The 25,039-nt window shown below is 44.5% G+C and overlaps 1 protein-coding gene across 12 annotated transcripts in view; it reads right to left on the bottom strand.

Moving 5' to 3' along the window:
* FUBP3 (far upstream element binding protein 3) overlaps positions 1-25,039 on the bottom strand; it is a 57,609-nt gene that overhangs the window by 30,035 nt on the left and 2,535 nt on the right. For 9 of the 12 annotated variants that reach the window (XM_078329612.1, XM_078329630.1, XM_078329618.1 and 6 more), the window contains one exon: positions 11,484-11,589. The exons of the other annotated variants lie outside the window; for them this stretch is intronic. Coding sequence is in view for 4 of the 9 variants with exons in the window: in XM_009004217.4 (XP_009002465.1) it covers positions 11,484-11,589 (106 nt within the window). In the remaining 5 variants the exon portion in view is untranslated. The remainder of the gene's footprint in view (positions 1-11,483; positions 11,590-25,039) is intronic. 12 annotated transcript variants of the gene reach the window in all.

The raw sequence follows: 25,039 nt of genomic DNA, 5'->3' as shown, positions 1-25,039 counted from the left end.
ACGCCTGTAATCCCAGCACTTTGGTAGGCCGAGGCGGGTGGATCACGAGGTAGAGATTGAGACCATCCTGGTCAACATGGTGAAACCCTGTCTCTACTAAAAATACAAAAAATTAGCTGGGTATGGTGGCACGTGCCTGTAATCCCAGCTACTCAGGAGGCTGAGGCAGGAGAATTGCCTGAACCCAGGAGGTGGAGGTTGCGATGAGCCAAGATGGTGCCATTGCACTCCAGCCTGGGTAACAGGAGCGAAATTCTGTCTCAAAAAAAAAAAAAAAAAAAGTTTCATTCCTTTGGAACACTCCCATGTGGTGCCTAAAAATGAAAACCAGCAGTTAGATAAGGCACACTGAGTACTCATATGGCCGATTTCCATGTCCAGCTTCAGGGACACGGACCTCTCCTCAGTCTGCACAATGAGGAGGGGTCACACTGAGGAGGCAGATGGGAACACCTATCGTGTTCAATTGAATGAAACTACACTCATTTTCCTGTAAAAAAGAAAAAATGCTGAGTAAAAGCAGTCCTATTTCCACTAATGGTGTGCGCTGGTTGACAATGCATCTTTTTGCTTCAAAAGTTCCCCTTGGTGAAATTCCAGCATATGCAGTGTAGTTCTGGTTTACCTTGTGCCGTAATGAATTGCCTGGGCTATAAGTTGTTCTACAAGATCATAAATTCTTTCTCAAGAGTAATACTCTGCCAATTTTAATAATAATCTTTAAAAAAAAAAGGTGGTCAGGTTGAGTGCGGTGACTCATGCTTGTAATCCCAGCACTCTGGGAAGCCAAGGCGGGCAGATAACTTGAGACCAGGAGTTCAAGACCTGCCTGGCCACCATGGCAAAAGCCTGTCTCTACTAAAAAATAAAAAAATTAGTTGTGTTTTAAGGTGCGTATCTTTAATCCTACCTACTTGGGAAGCTGACGCACAATGAACTCAGGAGGCAGAAGTTGCAGTGAGCCGAGATCATGTTACTGCACTCCAGTATGGTTGACGTATCAAAACTATCTCAAAAGTAAATAAAACAAACAATAGCAAAAAAAAAAAAAAAAAAAAGATGCTCAGACATATTTTTCTCTATTAGTGAAGAGGAAAAAAGATCTCATTTTTTCCCTCCTCCAAAAGAAACAAAAAAAGCACTGGAAAATACACCCAACTTTGCAATATACATCAGCTATCATAGTTTCACCCCCACTCCGACCCCGGCCCAAGGAACAAAAGTGCCAATTCCTCCTTCCCAACAGCTCAGCCAGCACAGGTTGGTACCCACACAGAACGGAACCACTGGCCAGAGGCAGATGAGTGAGTCTGCCAGGGGAAAAATGTCAGTTTTTATGACTGCAAAAACAAATAACCCAAACCTTCCTCTTTAGATTTTGAAAACAATCCTCTCTCCTCTGCCTCTTCTTTGGATTGGCTGTCTCCTCTCACTACCAATGGCTTTCCGAGCCCCAGCCCAAGTCAGTAACACACACTTAGCGGTGAGGATTCAGGGAGTTTTTAGAAAGCCTTTCCCCAGGGACACTACAAAAGCTTCCTGTGTTCTAGGCAGCAACTCTTGCTCCAGGGCCACAAAACACTGATATGCTAAGTTCAGCTAAAAGTCCTTTGGCAAATGTAATTTGTCATTAATTTTGCAAATTACGATTTTTTAAAAAGTGAAAGTAAAATTAAGTTTATCTCAATAATGTCATCTTTTTTTTGTTTGAGACAAGAGTCTTGCTCTATCTCCCAGGCTAGAGTGCAGTGGCACGATCTCGGCTCACTGCAACCTCCACCTCCTGGGTTCAAGCGATTCTTCTGCTTTAGCCTCCCAAGTAACTGGGATTACAGGTGTGTGCCACCATGGCTGGCTAATTTTTGTATTTTTAGTAGAGACAGCGTTTCACCATGTTGGCCAGGCTGGTCTCGAACTTCTGACCTCAGGTGATCCACCTGTCTCGACTTCTGAAAGTGCTGGAATTACAGGTGTGAGCCACCTCGCCCAGCCAATAATGTCACTCTTACCTGTAGTCTACTATAACCTTCTGTGAGTGAAAACAGCACCACCCCAGCAACACTAGCTGCTTTCCTGGGCGCCTCACCTGCATGAAACCACTTAGTCCTGCGAGAACCCACCTTGGAGACAGCTGCTGTCACTGCCATTCCCATCTTACTCAAGAGGAAGGTGCAATCACACGGCACCCAAGCCCTCAGAATGGCATGCAGGTGAGGGGCCTCGTGCCCATGCAATCTCTGCACCCCTTCATCTTCCCCGTCCTTTATCTTGTGGGTTTTAACACTTATCACTGTTCGATTTTGTGATATTCTCTCTCTTGATCATTCTTCATCTCACAAGTCAGTGCCTTCCAGGTGCTGAGTACTGTAACAAGACCTTAAGATAAAACAGTCAATGAAGTCATCTTTGCCCTCAGGAAGCTTAGAGTCTAGCAGGGAAGGCAGAAGGCAACAGAGGCGGCCTACACTAGCTTCCACGGGTGTGTTGGGCCCTGCACCTTCTCCCCAAGTGCCTAAAAAGAAAAAGAATTCTATGATACCATATTTATAGCCCTAAGCTTTCCTTTCATTTAGGTCAGTGTCATGAAATCAATATGGGGGTCACAACCAGCTTTACAAAAAAAATAAAATAAAATAGAAAATACAATGTACCATTATGTAATAAGGTAATGTATTTCATAAAACTTTCAGTCATATATGTGTTTTAATATGTCTGTACTAACTAGTTCTGATGGGAACAGTTTTTCTCACATTGGGAGTGGTATTTCTTTTTTTTTTTAATCTGAGACGGAGTCTCACTCTGTTGCCAGGCTGGAGGGCAATGGCATGATCTCAGCTCACTGCCATCTCCACCTCCCATGTTCAAGCGATTCCCCTTCTTCAGCCTCCCAAGAACTACAGGCGTGCACCACCACTCCTGGCTAATTTTTGTAGAGATGGGGTTTCACTGTATTGGCCAGGACAGTCTCAATCTCCTGACCTCGTGATCCGCCTGCCTTGGCCTCCCAAAGTGCTGGGATTACAGGTGTGAGCTACCACACCCAACCCGAGAGTAAAATAGTATTTCTTAAAGTTTGAAAATAACATGATATAACCCTCATGATAATCTGATGAGGCAGGTATCATCAGGTCCATTTTACTGATGAGGAAACAGAGGCTCAGAGACATTAAGGAGTCTGCCCAGGGTCAAACAGCTAACAACTAGCAAAGCTGGGACTCAAACCCTGATCTATCAGACTCTGAAGTCCACAGGTTTAAGTACCACACTATTACAGCACATGAGACAGTGACCCAGGTTCAACCTCCCTCTGTCACTTACCATGTATCTATCTGGCCTTGGTCAAACCACTTACTTACCCAGACACTGGTTTCCTTACCTAAAACAGTAGAAGTTAAAGCTTCAGGCTCCCTTCTGACCCTGATTTTTTCTTACATGGCTCTCTCTCCCCCAACTCAATCCCTGACCCCTGGCAACCACTCATCTGTTCTCCATTCCCAAAAGGCTACATAAAGGGGATCATGCAGTTTGTCATTTTTTGGGGATTGGCTTTTGGCACTCGGCATAATTCCCTGGAGATTCACTAAGTTGCTGGATGCAGCCAGCATTTGTTCCGTTTTCCTGCTGAGTACTATTCCATGGTATGGCTTTAGCACAGCAGAACCATTCACCAGTTGAAGGATGGATGGGCTGTTTTCAATTTGGGACTATGATGAATAAAGCTGCTATGTGAACAGGCTCTTATGTGAACATTTGCATTTCTTGGGTATAAAGGCCCAAGAGTTCAGTTCTGGATTGTGTGGTAAGTGCATGTTTAGTTTTGTGACACTGCAAAACTGTACTCGAGAGAGGCTGTTCCATCAAGCTGAACTCTGGAAACCTATGAAGCCTCTTTTAATTTGGCAACTACTTTTCTTCCCTATTAACAGCTACAAAAGCATTGTATATGAGTTCGAGTCATATATCTGTCACAACATTGATGGCACAGGTTTAGCTCATTCATTTTTGCAGAAAATGTCTACTATTTTACCTAGCTAGCTAAGCCAACTGTCAACCAACCAGTCAGATGATATTTGCCAAGGGGAAAACTCTCACTGCCTTTTTCCAGCTTACACATATGTATGTACCCATGTGACCATGATCTCACTTCTGAACTATAATCCTAAAATGGATAGATGGGTGAAGGGAGGAAGAAACAAATGAAGGTGGCTGGGGTTGGGGCAGGGCACGGAGCCTTTGCCAGGAGTTGTCACCTGGATAAAACCAGACCCTGTCCCCTTTACTGTTTCTTTTTTTTGAGGACAGAGTATTGCTCTGCCACCTACACTGTAGTGACGTGGTCTCGGCTCACTGCAACCCCTGCCTCCCGGGTTCAAATGATTCTCGTGCTTCAGCCTCTCCAGTAACTGGGATTACAGGTGTGCGCCACCATGTCCGGCTTCTTGTTGTTTTTAATAGAGACAGGGTTTTGCCAAGTTGGCCAGGCCGGTCTCAAACTCCTGACCTCAGGTGATCCTCTCACTTCAGCCTCCCAAAGTGCTGGGATTACAGGCATGAGCCACCACACCCAGCCTCCCTTCTACCCAGCCTCCCAAGGCTATACACTTTGTTACCTAGGGATTCTCCATTTAGAATTCTTGCCTGGTCCTACTGTTTGAGGATTTTTCCATGCCAAGTGACTGCCCACCATACACCAAAATTGGGGAATGGGAGAAGGGGTGTGGCAGGAAGGGCATAACCTTCCAGGGCAGACGAGACTCTCAGAGAGGCCCGTTTTAGGGACAAGGGCAGACAGGAGGCAAGGAGTTGGAAAAGGACCCTGGAAAGGGTGCCCATGCCCACCTGCCCCTGGAAAGCTTTCATGCACGCTTGACGACAACTGCTCAACCCAGTCTCACTTTACCTCTTCCCTCTTCACAAAAGGCAAACCTCCCTCCTAACCCCTTCTACTCAGGAACTAGGTTTTGGTCTTGGCTTTTCATCTTTCCAGCATCTGTCATCACCCGCCATTCAAGAGAAAATATCAACACCTGTCAGGTTCACTTTCCTCTTTCCAGAGTGGAGACTGGTGTGCAGGTCACAGGCAGGGCTCCTGGCTCTCACCCCCTGCCAGCACTTGTACCTCCTATCTCTCCTGAAGGGCTGGATTGTCAAATGTCTTTTTCTCCTCATTCCTTTTTTCATCCTTCCTTTCCTCCTTTTCAGTCCTTACCCTATGCCACAAGTACTAAAACAAAGCGTGGAAAGGATCATAGAAACAGTCTATTTCACGCTTCCTGCAAGGCATTCGATAGTATACCCCAGAATTTGTCCTTTACCCCATAAGAATACAGCAGTTCCCCCTCATCCATGAGGGATATGTTCCAAGACCCCTGGGAGATGGCTGAAACCATGAACAGTACCAAACCCTGCAGACACTACATTTTTTCCTATACATTGGTGAGTGGGTAGTGTACACAGCGTGGACACACTGGGCAAAGGGATGATTCATGCCCAGGAAGGACGGGACAAGACTTCGTCATGCTACTCAGAATGGCATACAATTTAAAAATTAGGAACTGTTTATTTCTAGAATTTTTTGTTTAATATTTTCGGCAGTGGTTGACCATGGGTAACTGAAACCATGGAAAACGAAGTCATGGGGTATGATCAAAATTAGAAAGTGTGGTACCATATAAAAGGTGCTGTTCTTCAGCAGGGCACGAAGTAAAAAGAATAAAAAGGGGGGAAAAGGTGCCACATAAATAGTAAAGATGAATCTTTGGCCGAAGAGGCAGGCATAATTTCAAAGCCCTTCACGCAGCCTTCCCCTGCTACCCCAGTGGTGAGGACAGCACTGCACTCTTCCGAAGACCTGGTTTTGGTGCCACCCTCTACACAGAGCGCAGGGAGAGGGTGAGGTCTGCTTAGTTCAACTAAAAAAGTTCAAGGGGACATGACTCCCTAAAACTCGCCTGGGGAAGAGAACTAGAAAGGCTTTGCTCTTCATCAGGAGAGATACAGAGGGGCAAACGGGAAGGGGCTCTCTGTCTGTCCATCAGTGCTGGGTGGACATGGGCAATCACTTGTTTCAGGTGGTCAGGGCAGTTAGTCAAACACAAGATGGGAGATTTGTTGAAGGAAACTGGAGGGGTACTCTCTATACACTTCCCTAACTCAAGATGAAGACAATGTTAATCACCTGATGAGGCTGATTTTAGATGAGGGCTGGCAAATTAAGCTTGAGGGCCAGCTGCCCGTTTCCATGAAGTATCTTATTGGCTCACAGCCATGCTCATTTGTTTATGTAGACTCTATGGCTGCTTTTGAACCCCAAGAGCACAGCTTAGTAGGTGGGATATGCAGCATGCAAGCTTACATTTATTTTTGTTTTGAGATCACTGTCGCCCAAGCTGACTGCAGTGGTGTAATCACTGCTTACTGTGGTCTTGACCTCTCAGGCTCAGGCAATCCTCCCGCCTCAGCCTCCCAAGGTACTGGGATTATAGGCATAAGCCACCCTGTCCAGCCCCTAAACTGCTTACTATCTAGTCCTTTATAAAAAAGCTTATTGCTAGGTGCAGTGTAGTCCCAGCTATGTAGGAGGCTGATGTGGGAGGATCACCTGAGCCTGGGAGGTAGAGGCCATAGTGAACTGTGACTGTCCCACTGCACTCCAGCCTCAGCAAGAGTGAGACCCTGTCTTTAAAAAAAAAAAAAAAAATACCTTAAAGCTTAAGATCAGGCACAGTGACTCATGCCTGTAATCCCGGCACTTTGGGAGGCCCAAGTGGGTGGATCACCTGAGGCTGGGAGTTTAAGACCAGCCTGGGTAACACGGTGAAACCCCTCCCTACTAAAAATACAAAAATGAGCTGGGCGAGGTGGCAGGCATCTGCTATCCCAGCTACTTGAGAGGCTGAGGCAGGAGAACTGCTTGAACCTGGGAGGCGGAGGTTGCAGTGAGCCGAAATCATGCCACTGCATTCCAGCCCACAGGCGACTGAACTAGATTCCATCTAAAAAAAGTGGAAAGAAAAACCTTGCTAATCTCTAATTTAGATTACATTTAAATTTGCACTTCTAAACTATTTAGCCAATACTATTCTCTTAAATTTGGAACTTACTTTTCCGAAAGTTTTAAAATGCAAATCATAGCAAACAAGGGGGAACTTTGGGCATGAGGAATTCATGGGAAATGAAGCCAGTCTTACAGTCACATCTCTAGGCTCTACTAGGAGAGGTGCATGGCGGGACCCAGTAACTGCAGAAGGAAGGTGGGGGTGTTGTCTGCCCTGAGCAGAGGGCAAATACACTGCTTTAGAAATTCAGAGAAGGATATGGCAATATCCACTGGTGAGGTGGGTGTGTGAAAAAGGGAGAAGCGGGGGGAAAAGGAAGAAAGAAGCGAGGAAGGGAGGGAGGGAGGGAGGGAAGACGGACCAAGAGGGTAGGTGGCATGTGGGCTGAGCACTGAAGAAAGTCATAAGATAAGGAAGAGGACTGGTTTCTAGGAGGAAGTTGGCTGAGCAGGAGCTGGCCAGGTAAGAGCTGGGTGGGGAGAGCAAGCGAAGAGCCAGTGGCCAGGCTGCTCCACAGAGTGCCACACAGGGACGAGCCCAGCAGGGAGGGCAGGCGATGGCCAGGTTGGAAGATCTGCACCTCCCTGGCTGCTGGAGGAATGAAACTGGTTGGACTGATTCCAGGGAGGCTCCAGCTCTAGCATAAGAGAAGCACTGGATGGAAAAGGTGCCACAACCGAGACCAGAAGGCAGATTCCTGAACTGGTAGGGTGCCAAGGGTACATCTCAAAGACTGCTGGAACATGTGGGTGTCAAGACTGAAGATGCAAAAGGTTAAAATGGCCTGATCCAAAGCTGGAGGGTGGTGGAGGGACTGCTGATTGAGCTTCTCAGGGAGAGGCATCCAGGCAGGCTTTCAAACTGAGCTCCAAATTCTGCTTCTGAGGTTTAAGCAGGCTCATGAACAGCCTTCTAACAGCCAGCTCAAAACTGCCACTCCCCGAAACACAAATGACCCAAACCCCTTTCTACATCAGGAACAAATCCCTTCCCTTGTTCCACTGCCTAGCACCTTAAAAAAAAAACAAACTTGAAATATGTATTTTTAAGAGACATGGTTTTGCTATGTTCAGCCCAGCTGGCCTCGAATGCCTGGGCTCAAGTTTTCCCACCACTGGGAAAGCTGGGATTACAGGTGTGAGCCACCATGCTGGCCATCTCTGGGAATTCTAAGAGGAGACAGTCGTTGTTTTTAGATATGGGAGACTTTTGTAGAAAATTCTTTAGACTCACACTGAAGACTTTTAAGGGGACAGCACTCATTTGACTGTAAAAATTCTTGTGTATTTACAAAGCGTTTAAGACCACAAAACAGAAAATTCACCCCGGGGCCATCGGAACTAAGAAAACCATGTAAACTGCTTCTCCAAAATGGTATGCTCTGTGTGATCTTTTTATATTTGACGGTGTTAGTGATTCCCTAGACCAAATAGGGATGACTGCATTATCTGCGTTTTTGCCTTAGCAGAAAGTTGTAATGCAAAGTAGTCTTTTTACCTTTTCAGAGCAAGCATGCTTTTGTTCCTTTTAGGAGTCAGCAACATAAAAACAAAACTAAGCTATCTGCCTCTGTGCACACATCTCATTAATGGACAGTGTCTCTCTGGCCCAGTGTTTCCAGAAATCGAGATCAATACATTTCACAACTCATTCAGCCTTTCACAACAATTTCACAATTCAGCCTTGTTTTTTTCACCCACTGCTTGGAGTTGAAGTGTTAAAGCTTGTGCTTGCAGTGAGCAGGTATCTGCTGTCCTCTGCGTAAGGAATACCTGCGTATTTGCAAATGAAACCCTCTGGCATTTTGCAGACATTTTTCTCCCATTAGTCCACTGCACACACATTAGAAAGAAATTAGCAACAATAAAGAGATTATCCATGTTGATAAACAGAACTGGGTCACAGGCGGATGTAGCTGACTTGGCCAAGATCGCCCAGTAGGTCTGGAATCTCGCTAAAAACCTCGGGTTCATTATTATATTGTGTATTTTCATTTCTTTGTTTTGATAACCATAATTTTTTCTGCATCTGCCTTTTGGAGAATAAGTCTTTACAAACAGAAAATGACCATGGTTTCTCTTTTTCCTCCCTCTAAATATTAAGCCCTCTTATAGCAAGCAAGAAAGAACGCTTCTGTGCCATGCCGAATCTCTCATCATCCCAGGACACTTGGTCTTACGTAGTAAGACTGTATTTGAAGAACAAGGAATTTCCCTCAGGCTTCTTACATTCTGTATTACAGCTCAACAAAATTAATCCCGTCTTCTGCTGAGCACTGTTTAAATGACAGGATTACATATACAGCTTTTTTCTCCAAGCTGTTCTCCACATGTAGAATTTGAGGTCTGCGGTGATCAGCTGTCTTCTGGTAGGGGTAAGGCCACTGGGCCACTCTCTTAAGAGAGTAAGAATGTGAATAAGCAGATCCTGTGAAGGGAAGTATGTTCATGTTTACCTGGCAGCCTTCTAGGCTCACAGTCTTGCTGATGCTGTGATGAAAAGTTTAGAAAAGCAGAGGCAGACCAAGTGGCTGGAATTCTGGCACATTTTTCTTAGCACTAAAGATTTCCAAAGGCTGTGCAGCTGTTTGGTTTGGCTTAGATTTTCTTTGACAGAAGCTATCGGATCACTTCTTTAGCAATATGAACTTTCTAACTCTCCCTTGAAGCAGGGTTCTTTAACCTTTAGGGGGTTAAAGTTCAGTCCTCTAGAATTTGGGAGATATTATTTGGGTCTATTTAAAAATACTTCAACTCAGCCATAAAAAGGGATGAGATTCAGTCATTTGCAACAACAGGGACGAAGCTGGAGATCATCATGTTAAGTGAATTAAGCCGGGCAGAGAAAGACAAACATCACATGTTCTTGCTTATTTGTGCAATATAAAAATCAAAACGGTTGAACTCATGGACATAGAGAGTAGAAGGATGGCTACCAGAGGCTGGGAAGGGGAGTGGGGCTGCGGGGGTCAGGGGGCGCAGGTTAATGAGTACAGAAAAAAAGAAAGAATAAGACCTACTATTTGACGGCAAAACAGGGTGATTATAGCCAGTGATAACTGTACATTTTAAAATAAAGAGAGTAACTGGGTTGTTTGTAACTCAAAAGATAAATGCTTGAGGGAATGGATACCCCCATTTTCCATGATGTACCTATTTCACATTGCAGGCCTGTACCAAAACATCTCATGTACCACATAAATATATACACCTATGCACTCACAAAAATTCAAAATACAATTTTAAAAAATACTTCAACTCTTAAGTTAACTAAAAAGAACCTTAACATAGGGTTTATTCAGGACATTGAGATTTGTGAACAAGTATATGAATTGGAGGATTTAGAAATGTACTAGGAAGCTTGGTGGTTCATGCCTGTAGCCCCAGCTACTTGGGAGGCTGAGGTGAGAAGATCACTTGAGTCCAGGAGTTCAACTGCACCACTGCACTCTAGTCTGAGACCTGTGTGATCCCATCTCCAAGGGGAGATTAAAAACAATAACAAGAATTCCTAGAGACCAGAGAAATGAGTCATGGCAAATTATATCTTTCTATGTACATAAAAACATGCACTTTTGGGAGAAAAGACTACGCAATACACACTGCTCTACACCTTTGTTTTTCACATAATGCATCACAGAAATATGCACAAACATAAAGGACTGGGTACAGAGCGGCAGAAAAAGAACACAAAAGAAGACACTGACTCACTTGACTACAGGCAAATTCACGTTCATCTAGTGTACTTCACTATTGCTTCTATAGTAACAGAAGACAAAATACGATCAGATGTCCAAGCTCCCTGAAGAAACATATCTGAGAGGTACTCTGCCGAAGTGCTGGCGATGGGCACTTCTAAGTGTTCTCAGATTCTTTCTGGGATGTAGTACAGCATATAAACCAGCCAACAAAACAACAAATAAATGAATGAATTAAAGAAAAGGGATGCTTCTAGAAAGAGCCTGTCATAAATGGGAATGGTGAAAAACTTGGCAGCTAGACTGTAGAAAGACACCATTCTTCTCCTTCTTTCAGGTCAAGATGTAGCCACAGCTTCCTGAGAGCCATGCACCAAATCTTAGCATTTTTTTGGAGAAAAGTGGGAATTTCGATTTCCATGTGTGCTGAAGAACAATGGAGGGCTAAATCAAACAAAATTCTCAAATAGGTCAAATTATTTCCAAGCTGATGCTCAGGGGCCAAGTCTTTATCTCAGAGACTGGCTGAAATGATTTCTGTATTATCCAGGCAAATAGGAACTCAAATGCTGAAGAACTGCTGAGAAAAATCATCCTGAATTCTTCCCTTCAACAATTCCTCTCAACACAGTGACACTAGAGAGTCGCTAAGGTAATGGCAGACAAATTCAAACTTAACTGGCAGGTTCACTATTACCTGAAAAGCAAAGATATTTCTGGCAACTTACCTCCATCATCCAAGGGCCGTTTTTGTACTCCATATCCATATACTGAGGGGTCCACTAGAGGTGTGGAATTATTCAAGTGAGGAATTGAATCAATTTTAGCAGCAATCTACAGAGAGAATCAGATTTAAATACTCAGTAACAAACCATGGCTCTATCTGAGGGAGAAAGACAAGCGTCCTCTTTAAAGGGCTGTTATCCCATTTCTCCCCTGACCTAGATTAACGTAAGGCACCGCCATAAGAGCACAAGTACTTTTCACTGTTAAGTGAGTTTTCCTATGGTCTCAATAATAACGTGTCTTTAGAGTACTTTCAAAAATGTGTCTCTACCAGCAAATTAGTATTTATTTATTTACTTTTTTGATACGGAATTTCACTCTTGTTGTCCAGGCTGGAGTGCAATGGCGTAATCTCGGCTCACTGCAACCTCTGCCTCCTGGGTTCAAGCGATTCTCCTGCCTCAGCCTCCCAAGTAGCTGGGATTCAGGCATGTGGCACTGTGCCCGGCTAATTTTGTATTTTTAGTAGAGATGGGTTTCTCCATGTTGGTCAGGCTGGTCTCGAACTCTCAACCTCAGGTGATCCTCCCACCTTGGCCTCCCAAAGTGCTGGGATTACAGGCATGAGCCACCACATCCGGCCATAAATTAGTATTTTTAAGTCACCACTTAATACATAGGCATGTCACATCTTAAGAAAAAAAAAGCAAGCCAACAATTGAAGAACTTTCTTCAAAAGGTTTAGGTTTTCTCACAGGGTTCCATTATGCAACAAATTCCCCAAGAATATTTGAAAGGCCTTGTGTGCTCAAATGTTACAAAGGGGTCTTGCTCTGTCATCCAGCTGGAGTGCAGTGACGTGATCATTGTTCACTGTAGCCTACATTTCCCAAGCTCAAGTGATCCTCCTGCCTCACTCAGCCTCCCAAGTAGCTGAGACTACAAGTATGCACCACCATGCCCAGCTAAATTTATTTATTTATTCATATTTTTGGGGGGATAGAGTTTTGCTCTTGTCGTCACCCAGGCTGGAGTGCAATGGTGCGATCTCAGCTCACTGAAACATCTATCTCCTGGGTTCAAGCACTTCTCCTGCCTCAGCCTCTGAAGTTGCTGAGATTACAGGCGTGCACCACCACACCCAGCTAATTTTTGTATTTTTAGTAGAGACAGGGTTTCACCACATTGGCCAGGCTGATCTCGAACTCCTGACCTCAGGTGATCTGCCTGCCTTGGCCTCCCAAAGGCCTATTTTTTTTGTTTTTAATAGAGATGAGGTCTCAATACATTGCCCAGGGTGGTCTCCAACTCCTGAGCTCAAGCAATCCTCCTGCCTGTCTCACAAACTGCTGGGAATAGCACTTGGCTAATCCCATGGCTCAAAGGTGTGAGCTGTGGTGCTCAGCCTGATAATTCTTTAGGAATACAGCCATCCTATAAACTTTAATGTCTATAAATTGATGTGTGATCTATAGGCTTGTCTTTACTGGAAGTATCCAAACAATTTTAAAAGGATTCCTGCAGCAGGGAGAGGGAGGTGATCTCTAAGAGCTATTTCAGATTGGGCGCAGTGGCTCAAGCCTGTAATCCCAGCACTTTGGGAGGCCGAGGCGAGTGGATCACGAGGTCAAGAGATCGAGACCATCCTGGTCAACATGATGAAACCCCGTCTCTACTAAAAATACAAAAAATTAGCTGGGCATGGTGGCAACGTGCCTGTAATCCCAGCTACTCAGGAGGCTGAGGCAGGAGAATTGCCTGAACCCAGGAGGCAGAGGTTGCAGTGAGCCAAGGTTATCCAGCCTGAGTAACAAGAGGGAAACTGCGTCTCAAAAACAAAACAAAACAAAACAAAACAAAACAAAAAAATTCCCCCAGAAACAAACGGTATGCCGAAGTTCTTATCTACTTTGTTCTCAGCAGGATATTGAATGTGATCTTTATAATAAATCAACTGTTTCATTTAACCAAAGGAATATTTACAGCAACTACTCTTGATGCTAATCCCTCAGTTAAAGTTAATAAGCAGGGGTCTATCAAGGGACAGCTAGCATAGCTGTCCCCCAGAGTAAAGTCTTCAGTGGTAGTTCTGAGCTAGTCCAAACGTTCCCGGAAGTCTAAGATCTATTGAAACTAACAGAAATTACCTGAAACAAATAAACAACCAATAACAATCATAATACTGAAAACCAAATGCAGGATTTCAACAGCGGACATCACTGTCTGCTTACATTTACTAGTTCTGTGATGCTGAGGCAAGTCTCCTTCCTCTCTGCATAAGCCCCAGGGTAATACCGTACATTTCATAGTTTCTGAAAAGGTAGTAAGATCCCTGAAGGCAGAGCAATACTTGAACACACCACAAATATACTAGGATTGTAAAACAAGGCAATTCACCCAATAAATGTTAAGTACCTACTGTGTGATGGACTTTTTTTAAAGCACTGGAGCTTTTGTGGTGAAGAGGAACCACCAGGCCTGGTACTTAAGAGTCAGCAGCTGGCGGGGGGAGTTAAAGATAAACCAGGTAATCAATAAGCTGATCATTTCAGTAGGTGATAACCATTACTACAGTAAGAGAAGATAATGTCACACAGAGCATGCTTAGGAAAGCTGCTTTAAATAGAGTGATTGGGAAGGCCACTATGAGGAGTGACATCTGAGTCCTAGGTGACAATGAGGAGCTGGCCACATAAAAATCTGAGAAAGTATGTTCTAGCAGAGGAACAGGTACAAAGAGCCTGTGGGGCTGGGTGCGGTGGCTCACGCCTATAATCCCAGCACTTTGGGAGGCCGAGTGGGTAGATCAACTGAGGTCAGGAGTTCAAGACCAGCCTGGACAACATGGTGAAACCCCATCTCTACTAAAAACACAAAATTAGCTGGGCATGGTGGTGCATGCCTATAGTCCCAGCTATTTGGAAAGCCAAGGCAGGAGAAGTGCTTGAACCCAGGAGGCGGTAGCTGTAGTGAGCCAAGATCATGACATTGCACTCCAGCCTGGGCAACAAGAATGAAACTCCATCTCAAAAAAACCAAAAAACAAAAACAAAAAAACCCACAAAGTCCCTGGGGCAGGAGCAAGCTTGGCAGGTACAAGCCTGGAAAAAGATGTCAATCTTGCCAGTGCGGAAGGAACTAGATGTGTTCCAAAAGGTGGGTAGTTCACACTGGACCCTTTCAGGTCATGGTGAGGTGCTTGAACTTCACAGGAAGGATGATGGGCAGCTACTACAAGTCTTAAGCAGGAGAGTAACATGCTGATTTATGCTTCTAAAAGATCCCCAGCCAGGCATGGTGGCAAGCACAGGTAATTTCAGCACTTTGGGAGGCCAAAGCAGGATGACTGCTTGAGGCCAGGAGTTCTAGACCAGCTTGGGCAACACAGTGAGACCCCCAACTCTACAAAAAAATTAAAAATTAGCTTTGATGGTGGTGCATCCCTGTAGTCCCAGCTACTTGGGAGGCTGAGGCAGGAGGACTGCTTGAGCCAGGGAGTTTGAGGTTACAGTGAGCTATGATGGCACCACTGCACTCCAGCTGGAAGACAGAGAACGACCCCATCTTTTTAAAACAACAACAGAAAACAACAAAAAGATCCCCTTGACTGCTAGGAGACAAGATAGGAAGAAGGAAGGAAGGAAGAGATAGTCTAAGCCAGACTCAGCATTAGGAGAGACTACTGTAGTCTAGGCCAGGGCTCAGCAAACTACGGCTGGTGAAGCACCTGCCTTTGTAATTAGAGTTCTGTTAGAACACAGCCACACTCATCTCAGAGCAAGACTCCAACTCAAAAATAAAACGAAACAAAAAGACAGGACCTCAAACACAAGCTCTACATGGCATTATCCCTGCTCCCTTTCAATGACGCCTCTGAGCTTCCAGATCTTTTCCCTTCCTTATTTTTGAGATGGAATCTTGTTCTGTTGCCCAGGCTGGAGTGTGGTGGGGAGATCTCGGTTCACTGCAACCTCCGCCTCTCAGGTTCAAGCGATTCTCCTGCCTCAGCCTCTTGAGTAGCTGGGATTACAGGCCTGAGCCACCACGCCCAACTAATTTTTGTATTTTTAGTAGAGATGAGGTTTCACCATCTTGGCAAGGCTGGTCTCGAACTCTTGACCTCAGGTGATCCACCTGCTTCAGCTTCCCAAAGTGCTGGGATTGCAGGCATGAGCCACTGTGCTCAGCCATTTACTGTTCCTTCTAAAGTAGCTAAACTGTATTGCTGAGTCCTTGGCTTGCCTTTTAACATATGTAGTAGTTTCATGTCATTTTTTCCTCCAAAACTGACATGATAAAAGTGTCACGATAGCTTCTTGTTCCTAATTTAGGTTAAACCAACAAGCCTTCTTCCAAAACATGACTGAACCTGTCCGTTTTTTTCTTGTTTTGTTTTGAGATGGAGTGTTGCTGTGTCGCTAGGCTGGAGTGCAGTGGTGCGATCTTGGCTCACTACAACTTCCACATCCCAGGTTCAAGTGATTCTCCTGCCTCAGCCTCCTAAGTAGCTGGGACTACAGGTGCGTACCACCATACCCAGCTAATTTTTTTTTTTTTTTTTTTTTTGGTATTTTAGTAGAGACAGGGTTTCACTATGTTAGCCAGGCTGGTCTCGATCTCCTGACCTTGTGATCTGCCCGCCTTGGCCTCCCAAAGTGCTGGAATTACAGGCATGAGCCACCGCGCCCCATCTCAGGTTTCTTCTTAATTCACGCTTACTTCTTTATCTACAATTTGGGAAATTTCTACTGGGAGAAGCAGTATAGAATCACAGCTGAGATACAGCTCTGAAGTGAGGAAACTGCATTTGGACCCTGGCTAATCAAGTGTCAAGTATGAGTTCAACACTACAATATATAATTTACATTTATACTATGACACAGGCTATGTTCCATACACTATACTGTAAAGAAACAATATACTTCATTCATCCACGTACAACCTCATTCTAAATACCCAATAAAACAGAATGAAGATGTAGTAAGAGCTACTCAGCTAAACCACTTTAAATACACTACCTCCTTTATTCCTCACCACGATCCTCTAGGAGGTTGGCAGTATTTTCATTTTAAGATAAGAAAAACGGGCTCAGATGTGGAGTGACCTGCCCAAAGTCACCCATCTTATAAGCGGCAGAAACGGGCTGCTCTATTTTATTCCTTTCTTAATAAACTTGCTTTCAGTTTACAAAAATAAAAAAGTGGCAGAAACAGTATTCAAACCCAGGTCTCCCTGACTCTGGAGTCCAGGTAAATAGCAGATTGAAGGTTTGATGATACGGTAAAAACCATAAAGGAGGTACACAAATCATTAAAGTTAGAAAACATTAATTTTCTATTTCCAGTTAATTATTCCCAGCGTACATTTTCAAGACTAAAATTCTCTGACCACTTGGCCACTCCCTTCCCTCCATCTAATATTTTCTTAAACACATCTCAGTTCCCAAGGACTTAAATAAAGCCTAATGACTTCCAGTGCACAGGGCTCAAGCAATTCTTCACATAATCGATCATTTTAAACAGTAGCTACTTAACGGAGGTGAGGTACAGTCCTCAGTTCATAATGGTGTAGGCCAGCAGATGAAAGCCAAGATAGTCCACAAAACCAAGGCCACTCTACTCCTTATCGGCAAGCATGACCTTGAGGGGACTCTGCTACCAATTTTCTACCACACAGGTTATTTTCCCCCTTTTCAGGGGGAGGCAAATGGGTTATCTCACTACCCGTGCTATTTTAAGCACAGTGATAAATGAAAAATAAATCAACGTCATAGACACTTCACCTCCACTACCAGTAGTTAGTGGAAACTCAGGGGAGGAGAGTACTGGGCTAGGAATCAGTCAACAGTCTTGGTTTCCCAGCCAGTTCTTCTCGTGTGTGACCTTGGGCAAGACCTTCAAGAGCCTTGCTCCTTGGTATCTTCACCTGGAAAACGCAGGGGCAAACTAAACCCGTGTTTTCCCAAGAGAAGTGCACAAGGTGATCCTGGGAGGCACATGGATGAATGTGTTTAGACTTACAACGTTCTTACAATTACGTTCTACGTGTGACAAAGTTTTCCACTTACGATAATGACTTAGTTTCCCTTTAAACAATATTTTAGGAGCACATGTTCTCAGGATCTCCTGGGGGTGTGTCACAGGCCAAAAAAAAACCCTAGCCGAGTGTGGTGTAAGCCTATAGTCCTAGCTTCTCGAGAGGCTGAGGCAGGAGGATCCCTTGAGCCCAGGAGTTTGAAGTTACAATGAGCTATGCCTGAGCCATCACACTATAGCCTGTACAGGAGTGAGACCCTGTCTCTTAAAAATATATATATGCATATATATTTAAAATAAATCTGGCTGGGTGCAGTGGCTCATGCCTGTAATCCCAGCACTTTGGGATACCAAGGCCGGTGGATCCCTTGAAGTCAGGAGTTCAAGACCAGCCTGGGCAACATGGTAAAACACTATCTCTACTAAAAATACAAAAACTAGCTGGGCATGCCTAGTTGGTGCATGCCTGTAATCCCAGCTACTCGGGAGGCCGAGGCAGGAGAATCGCTTCAGGAAGTGGAAGTTGCAATGAGCCAAATCAAGCCACTGCATTCCAGCCTGAGTGTCACAGCAAAACTCCGTCTCAAAATAAATAATCTAAATGTAAGAATATTAAGTAAATCATGTATTGAAGGTCCAGTGATATGGCAAAAACCATAAAGGTGATATACAAATCACTAAAGTTAGAAATCATGGCTATTAATTATTCCTTGCGCACATTTTCAAGACTAAAATTCTCTGACAAATTGCATCAATAAAGTAGTTCACCTAATAAATCCAAGTAAGAACTGCAAATATCCCCACAACTTCATTGTTACTACAACTCTATGCCAATCAGAAACAGGCAAAGCCACCTGGATGCCATCCACATGTGTCCGTGCTACTCAACACAGATCCTGTGGATTCGCACAGATACAAGCAGAGGTGAAGGCTCGCACCAGCACCGAGGAGTAGGAACCCAACTTCCTTTCCCAGAACCTGTGTGGCACAGCCACCCAGAGAGGCCCTGCCTGGGACAAAGGGAGGCTGGACTGCAAGTCTGTACTACCCAGAGCAGGAAGAAAGAGTCTGAAGCCAGGGAAGTAGGCCCAGTGGCTAGTAACAAATTCAAAGACAGGCTTGGAGTCATGGTCCCTCCGGGCAAGTCCGAGTCCTGCATCCCACTACCTTTTATGTTACAAAGAAGACAGTGCAGCAAACATACTACCTACTAAGTGCCTGACAAGTGCCCTTGTTTAATCTCACAGTGACCTTCCAAAGTAGCTACTATTCTTCTTACTGTGGGATTTGGAACTAGTGTGCCTGGAATCGTATCCACAGGGATAACAAGATAACAAATGTAAACCACTAGAAACAAGGCAGTACATGGTAAGGAACCAGAAATGCCTCCAATTTTAACTCTTATTGAAGAACAATAATGATACAGAAAAAGACATGGGCCTTAAGTGTATAGCTCACCGAATTTGCAGATACAAAAACACCTGTGTAACTAGCACCTAGATCAAGAAACATCACCAGCACCCCAGAAGCTGCCTCATCCCCTCTTCAGTCACTACCGACCTACCACCCAGGGTAACCTCCTAATTTCTAACATTAACTATTACTTTTAAAATTATTACTACCACCTCTTAACTGGTTAAAGAGAAAAAAAATATTATCATCAACTATTTCTATGTTACAGATGAGAAAACTAAGTCTGAAAGTTAAATAACTTGCCCAAAGCCAAACCAGTAAGTGGCAGAACCAGAACCTGCACTCATACCATCTGAACCTCAAGTTTGTGTCTTAAGAATCACATCACACCACCACCCCCGGGAATTCTGTGACCATCAAATGAAAGAACATATATAAGAATCCTGCCTGGCACCCAGAACAACATAGGCTCAATGAGAACGATTGTTGTATCAGAGATGGCGCCCTGGCTAATCCTGCCCTACAATTCTCTTGACAACAGAGTAAGATGCACCTCTTTTTAAGAGGTTCTCCTGACAACCTCACCCCTCCTATGCTTAGGCAGAATTAAATACTCCACTACTGGAGTTTGCCAGTCACCTTATAAACTATATCTAAATAGCATACTCTCACTGAGTGACCCATTGATTATACTGTCTCCCCACTATCGAGAGCTGAGGATTCAATCTGTCTCCATCATCTTGGTACCCTTAGGACAGAGTCATTAATTGGGAGCCCTAGGGTTTAGTTTTAGAAAATTCATAATTTCCCAAAATTACATCCTAAACTATTTAAATATTTCTGCCGAACGCAGTGGCTCACGCCTGTAATCCCAGCACTTTGGGAGGCCGAGATGGGTGGATCATGAGGTCAGGAGTTCAAGACCAGCCTGACCAACATGGTGAAACCCTGTCTCTACTAAAAATACAAAAATTAGCTGGGCATGGTGGCATGCACCTGTAGTCCCAGCTACTCGGGAGGCTGAGGCAGAGGTTGTAGTGAGCCGAGATCGCACCACTGCACTCCAGCCTGGCGACACAGTGAGACTCTGTCTGAAAAATAAATATAAAATAAAATAAAAATAAATATTTCTGGGGTGAAGATCAAAGTTCTGAGTCTCAGAAAGGTTCATGTTCTGAAAAAGTTAAAGAACAACTTTCCTAATGCATAGCAAAATGCCTGGCACACAGAAGGTGCTCATCACACATCTGTTCAATTTAAAGTGGATACTGAGAGGCCATCTGCAGGCAGAATGCTAAGATGATTAGGGAAAGCTCTATGCTGAAATACTGTTTCAGGTGGGTCACTCCCACCATAGGCCCTAAATGTGACACACCCATTAGCTTTCCCCCTCCCTTCCAACTAATTCCACCAGCACCCCTCCAATGCTGTTTAAAGACTGCTAGGCCAGGCACAGTGGCTCCCCAAGACCAGCCTCGCCAACATGGTGAAACCGTTTCTACTAAAAATACAAAAATTAGCTGGGCATGGTGGCATGTGCCTGTAGTCCCAGCTACTCAGGAGGCTAAAGCAGGAGAATCACTTGAACCTGGGAGGCAGAGGTTGCAGTGAGCCAAGATCGTGCCACTGCACTCCAGCCTGGCAACAGAGCGAGACTCAGTCTCAAAGCTGTAGCCATCTCATTGAGATGAAAAACTACCCAACTACCCCTGCTAAGGAACCAACTCCTTCTTAAAATGCAGAGGGCATGGGTCCAAGAACTACTGCATATATTCCTATGTGTACCTCTGAGAAAACTGCTTTTTATCTCCCTCTAGCTCATTATTTTCAAATATAAAATGAGAATAGCCCTTATTAGCTGTGGGGGATGGTGGCAGCTACTGGAGAGGCTGAGATGAGAGGATCGCTTGAGCCTGGGAGGCAGAGGTTGCAGTGAGCCGAGACAAACTTGTCTTATTTATCTTTGTACTGGCCCGGCATCCAGCAAGAGGCCTTGGACTCAGTGGATCTTCTATTAATGCTAAGTAATCTGAATCAAATCACTACTTCCAATCACACTACTCGGTCTTGCAAGTGATTTGTAACCACCTGGTATCAGAATGAAAGTGTAGGTCGGGTGTGGTGGCAGATGCCAGCTACTTGGGAGGCTGAGGTGGGAGGACTGCTTGAGCCCAGGAGGTCCAGGCTGCACTGAACTGTGATTGTGCCATCACACTCCAGCCTGGGCAACAGAGCAAGACCTTGCCTCAAAGAAACCCAAAACCAACAAACAAAATCTTTGTAATAAAACTCCAAATGCAGAACATTTTCAGTTGGGATAATTCTAAGATAAAATATCAGAATAAAGACTACACAGAAAGAAGGGGAGAGAGGGAATATGAACAGACAGCAGATATAACACGGGAAAGCAGAAGGACCAAAATAACATGATGAGCTTTTTCCAGATCCAGCTTGATGGAAGCTCTGAATGTTGAAGGGTTTGAAGGGACTGCTGAAATTATCTAGCTCCATATTTCCTGGGTTTCACGCACAGAATGTGATTTGGTTCCGTGAAGAGGGCATGAAGTGATGTAACTTCAGGACATTTACAATACACACCTTACACCCCTGTAGAAGTGAATGCACATAAGTATGGTAAAGGTTCTGAGAAGTCCTACAGTAAAGAAACCAATTCACCTTTATTTAATCCTGCATTCCCTAAATTCAGCTGCCCATGATCTCTTTTCCAAGGAAGATCTAGAAACAGCCTACAGATCAAATGCCAGGAAAGGCCAACCCAGCCCAGGTCATACATCCGCTTACCGGAAACTCAGACCTAATTCTCCATCCAGAGGTCCTTCCATTAGAAAATTTCAGATAAAAACCAGAGACGGTGGGCTCACAATTTGGAAAAAGGTAAGTAAAAAACTGTCAATTAGCCATCCCAAAGAACGGTATAAAACAATAGCAAGATGACAGGAACAAAGGCAACCCAGAGAGTGTGAATACCTCATGTGAAAAGTGCAGCAGCTACTCAGCTCCTGCCGAGTATCACTGTGCAGGCTGTGGGAGCAATGTGGCCAGATCTTTTCTAGGGAAACTAGAAATTTCTCTTTCTTTTTGAGACACAGTCTGTGTCACCCAGGCTGGAGTGCAATGGTATGATCTCAACTCACTGCAACCTCCATCCCAGGTTCAAGTGATTCTTATGCCTCAGCCTACCAAGTAGCTGGGATTACAGGTGTGCGCCACCACATCTGGCTCATTTTTGTATTTTTAGTGGAGACAGGGTTTCACCATGTTGGCCAGGCTGGTCTCGAACTCCTGACCTCTAGTGATCTGCCTGCCTCTGCTTCACAAAGTGCTGGGATTACAGGGATGAGCCACTGTGCCTGGCCTCTTTTTTTTTTTCTGAGACGAAGTCTTGCTCTGTGGCCCAGGCTGCAGTACAGTGGTACCATCCTGGTTCACTGCAACCTCCACCTCCTGGGTTCAAGCAATTCTCCTGCCTCAGCCTCCTGAGTAGGTGGGATTACACACATGTGGCACCACACCCAGCTAATTTTTTATATTTTTAGTAGAAATGGGGTTTTGTCATGTTGGCCAAGCTGATCTTGAACTCCTGACCTCAAGTGATCCGCCTGCTTCAGCCTCCCAAAGTACTGGGATTACAGGCATGAGCCACTCCACTCAGCCCTAAATCTCATTTTTTAAAATGCAAAATCACTCTAGTCTCTTGTTTTGCTTTTTGTTTTTTGAGAAAGAGTCTCACTCTATTGCCCAGGAGCGATCTTGGTTCACTGCAACCTCCGCCTCTCAGGTTCAAGCTGTTCTCCCACCTCAGCCTCCTGAGTAGCTGGGATTATAGGCACCCACCACCATGCCCAGCTAATTATTGTATTTTTAGTAGAGACAGGGTTTTGCCATGTTGGCCAGGCTGGTCTCCAACTCCTGACCTCGTGATCTACCCACTTTGGCCTCCCAAAGTGTTGGAATTACAGGCATGAGCCACCACACCCAGCCAATAATCACTCTAGTTTCTAAGAGCCAGGCTGTGGGTTAAACAAAGCATGCCTGCAGGCCCACTGTAAGTCTTCTATAGCCCACGGGCCACAAGTTTGAGAACTGTGGTCTAGGGAGCTTTCTATCTATGAAATAACTGGCACTTCAGAAGAAACCAAAGTTTGACAATACACATGGACTATCAGATTTGGGTGGCTCACACCTATAATCCCAGCACTTTGAAAGGCTGAGGTGGGAGGACTGCTTGAGGACAGGAGCTCGAGACCAGTTTAGGCAACATAGTGAGATCCTGTCTCCACCCCAAAATAAATAATTATATGATAAATTATCACATTATAAATTTTCTCACCTGAAATGAGAAAAGCCTTAAAGACATACAGTGGAATGTATGGTTTATTTACTATCTATTTTCCAACACCCAATATGAAGTTCAGCACTTCCATTAACATGCGGTGAAGCATATACACTCAGTGACATCATCAAAAACCCTTTAAGGAAGACTCACTGTGCTAGGTACTCTACTGGGTCCCAACTGTGTAAAGCTACAGGAGCAGCCATGGATTTCCTGCAGACATTAGTTTCCTTCAAGTGTATGAAAGCTAAAATGAGTATACAGGCAGGAGTGAGTCTGTTGTGAAATGCTGACTTGAGCTATTCAATCACTGGACATGTACAAGACAGTCTCAGTGGAGTACCGCTTAGATCTCGAGTGTTCGGTACACTTGACTACACTGGGAGTCAAAACCATGTGTTCAATGAGCTTCGCAGGACGAACCCACCGGCCAATGAATGGAGGCTTTTTCTTTTAAAGGTAGATGTACAGTGTCCTCTTAAAAAGAAACTTAGTGCTCGTCCTAAAAAGCCAGAATCTTAAAAGACTAAAGTTCTAACTCAGCCCAGGGTGTCCAGTACACATTCCAAATTACCTACTGCTCAGGCTTAAAGTGTGAAATAGCAGCACTGGGAGGGATTTTCAGGAGGACTGTGGAACTTCTGAGGCTCTGCGTCAATCGACGTTTTCCCCAAAAAAGGTGCCAGTGAATTAGAGGTTCAGGCCTAAAAATCTGTCAGAAGGTTACTTTCTACTGATTCTACAATGACTTGGTCACACTGATTTGAATGTAGCGCCACCATGATGCTGAACTCCCTGAACATCATTTAGATTACATTCTGTATGAACATCATATTCTGTAGCATACAATTCAGAGGCATTGAATGGGTCTATCTGATCAAAACAGATCTAAGGCTTTTTAAAGTCCTAAAAAGCATTAGTAGTTTCTCAGGAGAACAATTTCTATTTAGGTGATGACTGGCAGACAGCTAGTGGAAGGCTGCTGTGAATCTATAACACACTGTGGCATCACGCTATCCTAACAAGGGATAGCTTGTACGTGATGACAGGCGCTACTCAATTATCAGGTGGTAGACTTTCTCTTCCAACTACCAGCCAGGCTTGACCTTGCTTAGCTTCTAGCAATAGACTTTCTAGGAACATTTTAAAATATTTTTAGAAAAATGGAACAACATAAACCAGACTTGGATCTACTCACCCAGGGGCCCCCCTTGTAACCTTAGACAGCACAGAAGTGCAGAGGACGGCTGTGGAACAGGATGAACTACTCAGTCCTCAGGACTTGGTCTTATCTGAACTAGTTGAAGAAACACTACTTTGGCTAACCAGCCAATGACGTGGGAAAAGTAGACCTGACTTTTTTTTTAAATATCCAGCAGTTTTTAGATCTTCATCCATGGAACTGAATGAGATCACATTTCTTTCTTTCTTTTTTTTTTTTTGGAGACAGTGTCTCACTCTGTCACCCAGGCTGGAACGCAGTGGAGCGATCACAGCTCACTGCAGTCTTGATCTCCATGCTCAAGCTATCCTCTTGCCTCAGCCTGCTGAATAGCTGAGACTACAGGAGTGGGCCACCACATCCAGCTAATTTTTTTAAAATTTTCAGTAGAGGCAAGGTCTTGCTATGTTGCCCAGGCTGGTCTCAAACCCCCTGAGCTCAAGCAATCCTCCTACCTCAGTCTCCCAAAGTGCTGAGATTATAGGCTTGAGCCACTCTGATTTGCCCAGATCACATTTCTACCACCCTATAGAA

Source organism: Callithrix jacchus, chromosome 1, assembly GCF_049354715.1.
Source record: "Callithrix jacchus isolate 240 chromosome 1, calJac240_pri, whole genome shotgun sequence".
In the NCBI taxonomy this organism is placed as follows: domain Eukaryota; kingdom Metazoa; phylum Chordata; class Mammalia; order Primates; family Cebidae; genus Callithrix; species Callithrix jacchus.
Note: the sequence above shows the minus strand (reverse complement) of the source record. Positions and strands in the feature narration are given on the sequence as shown.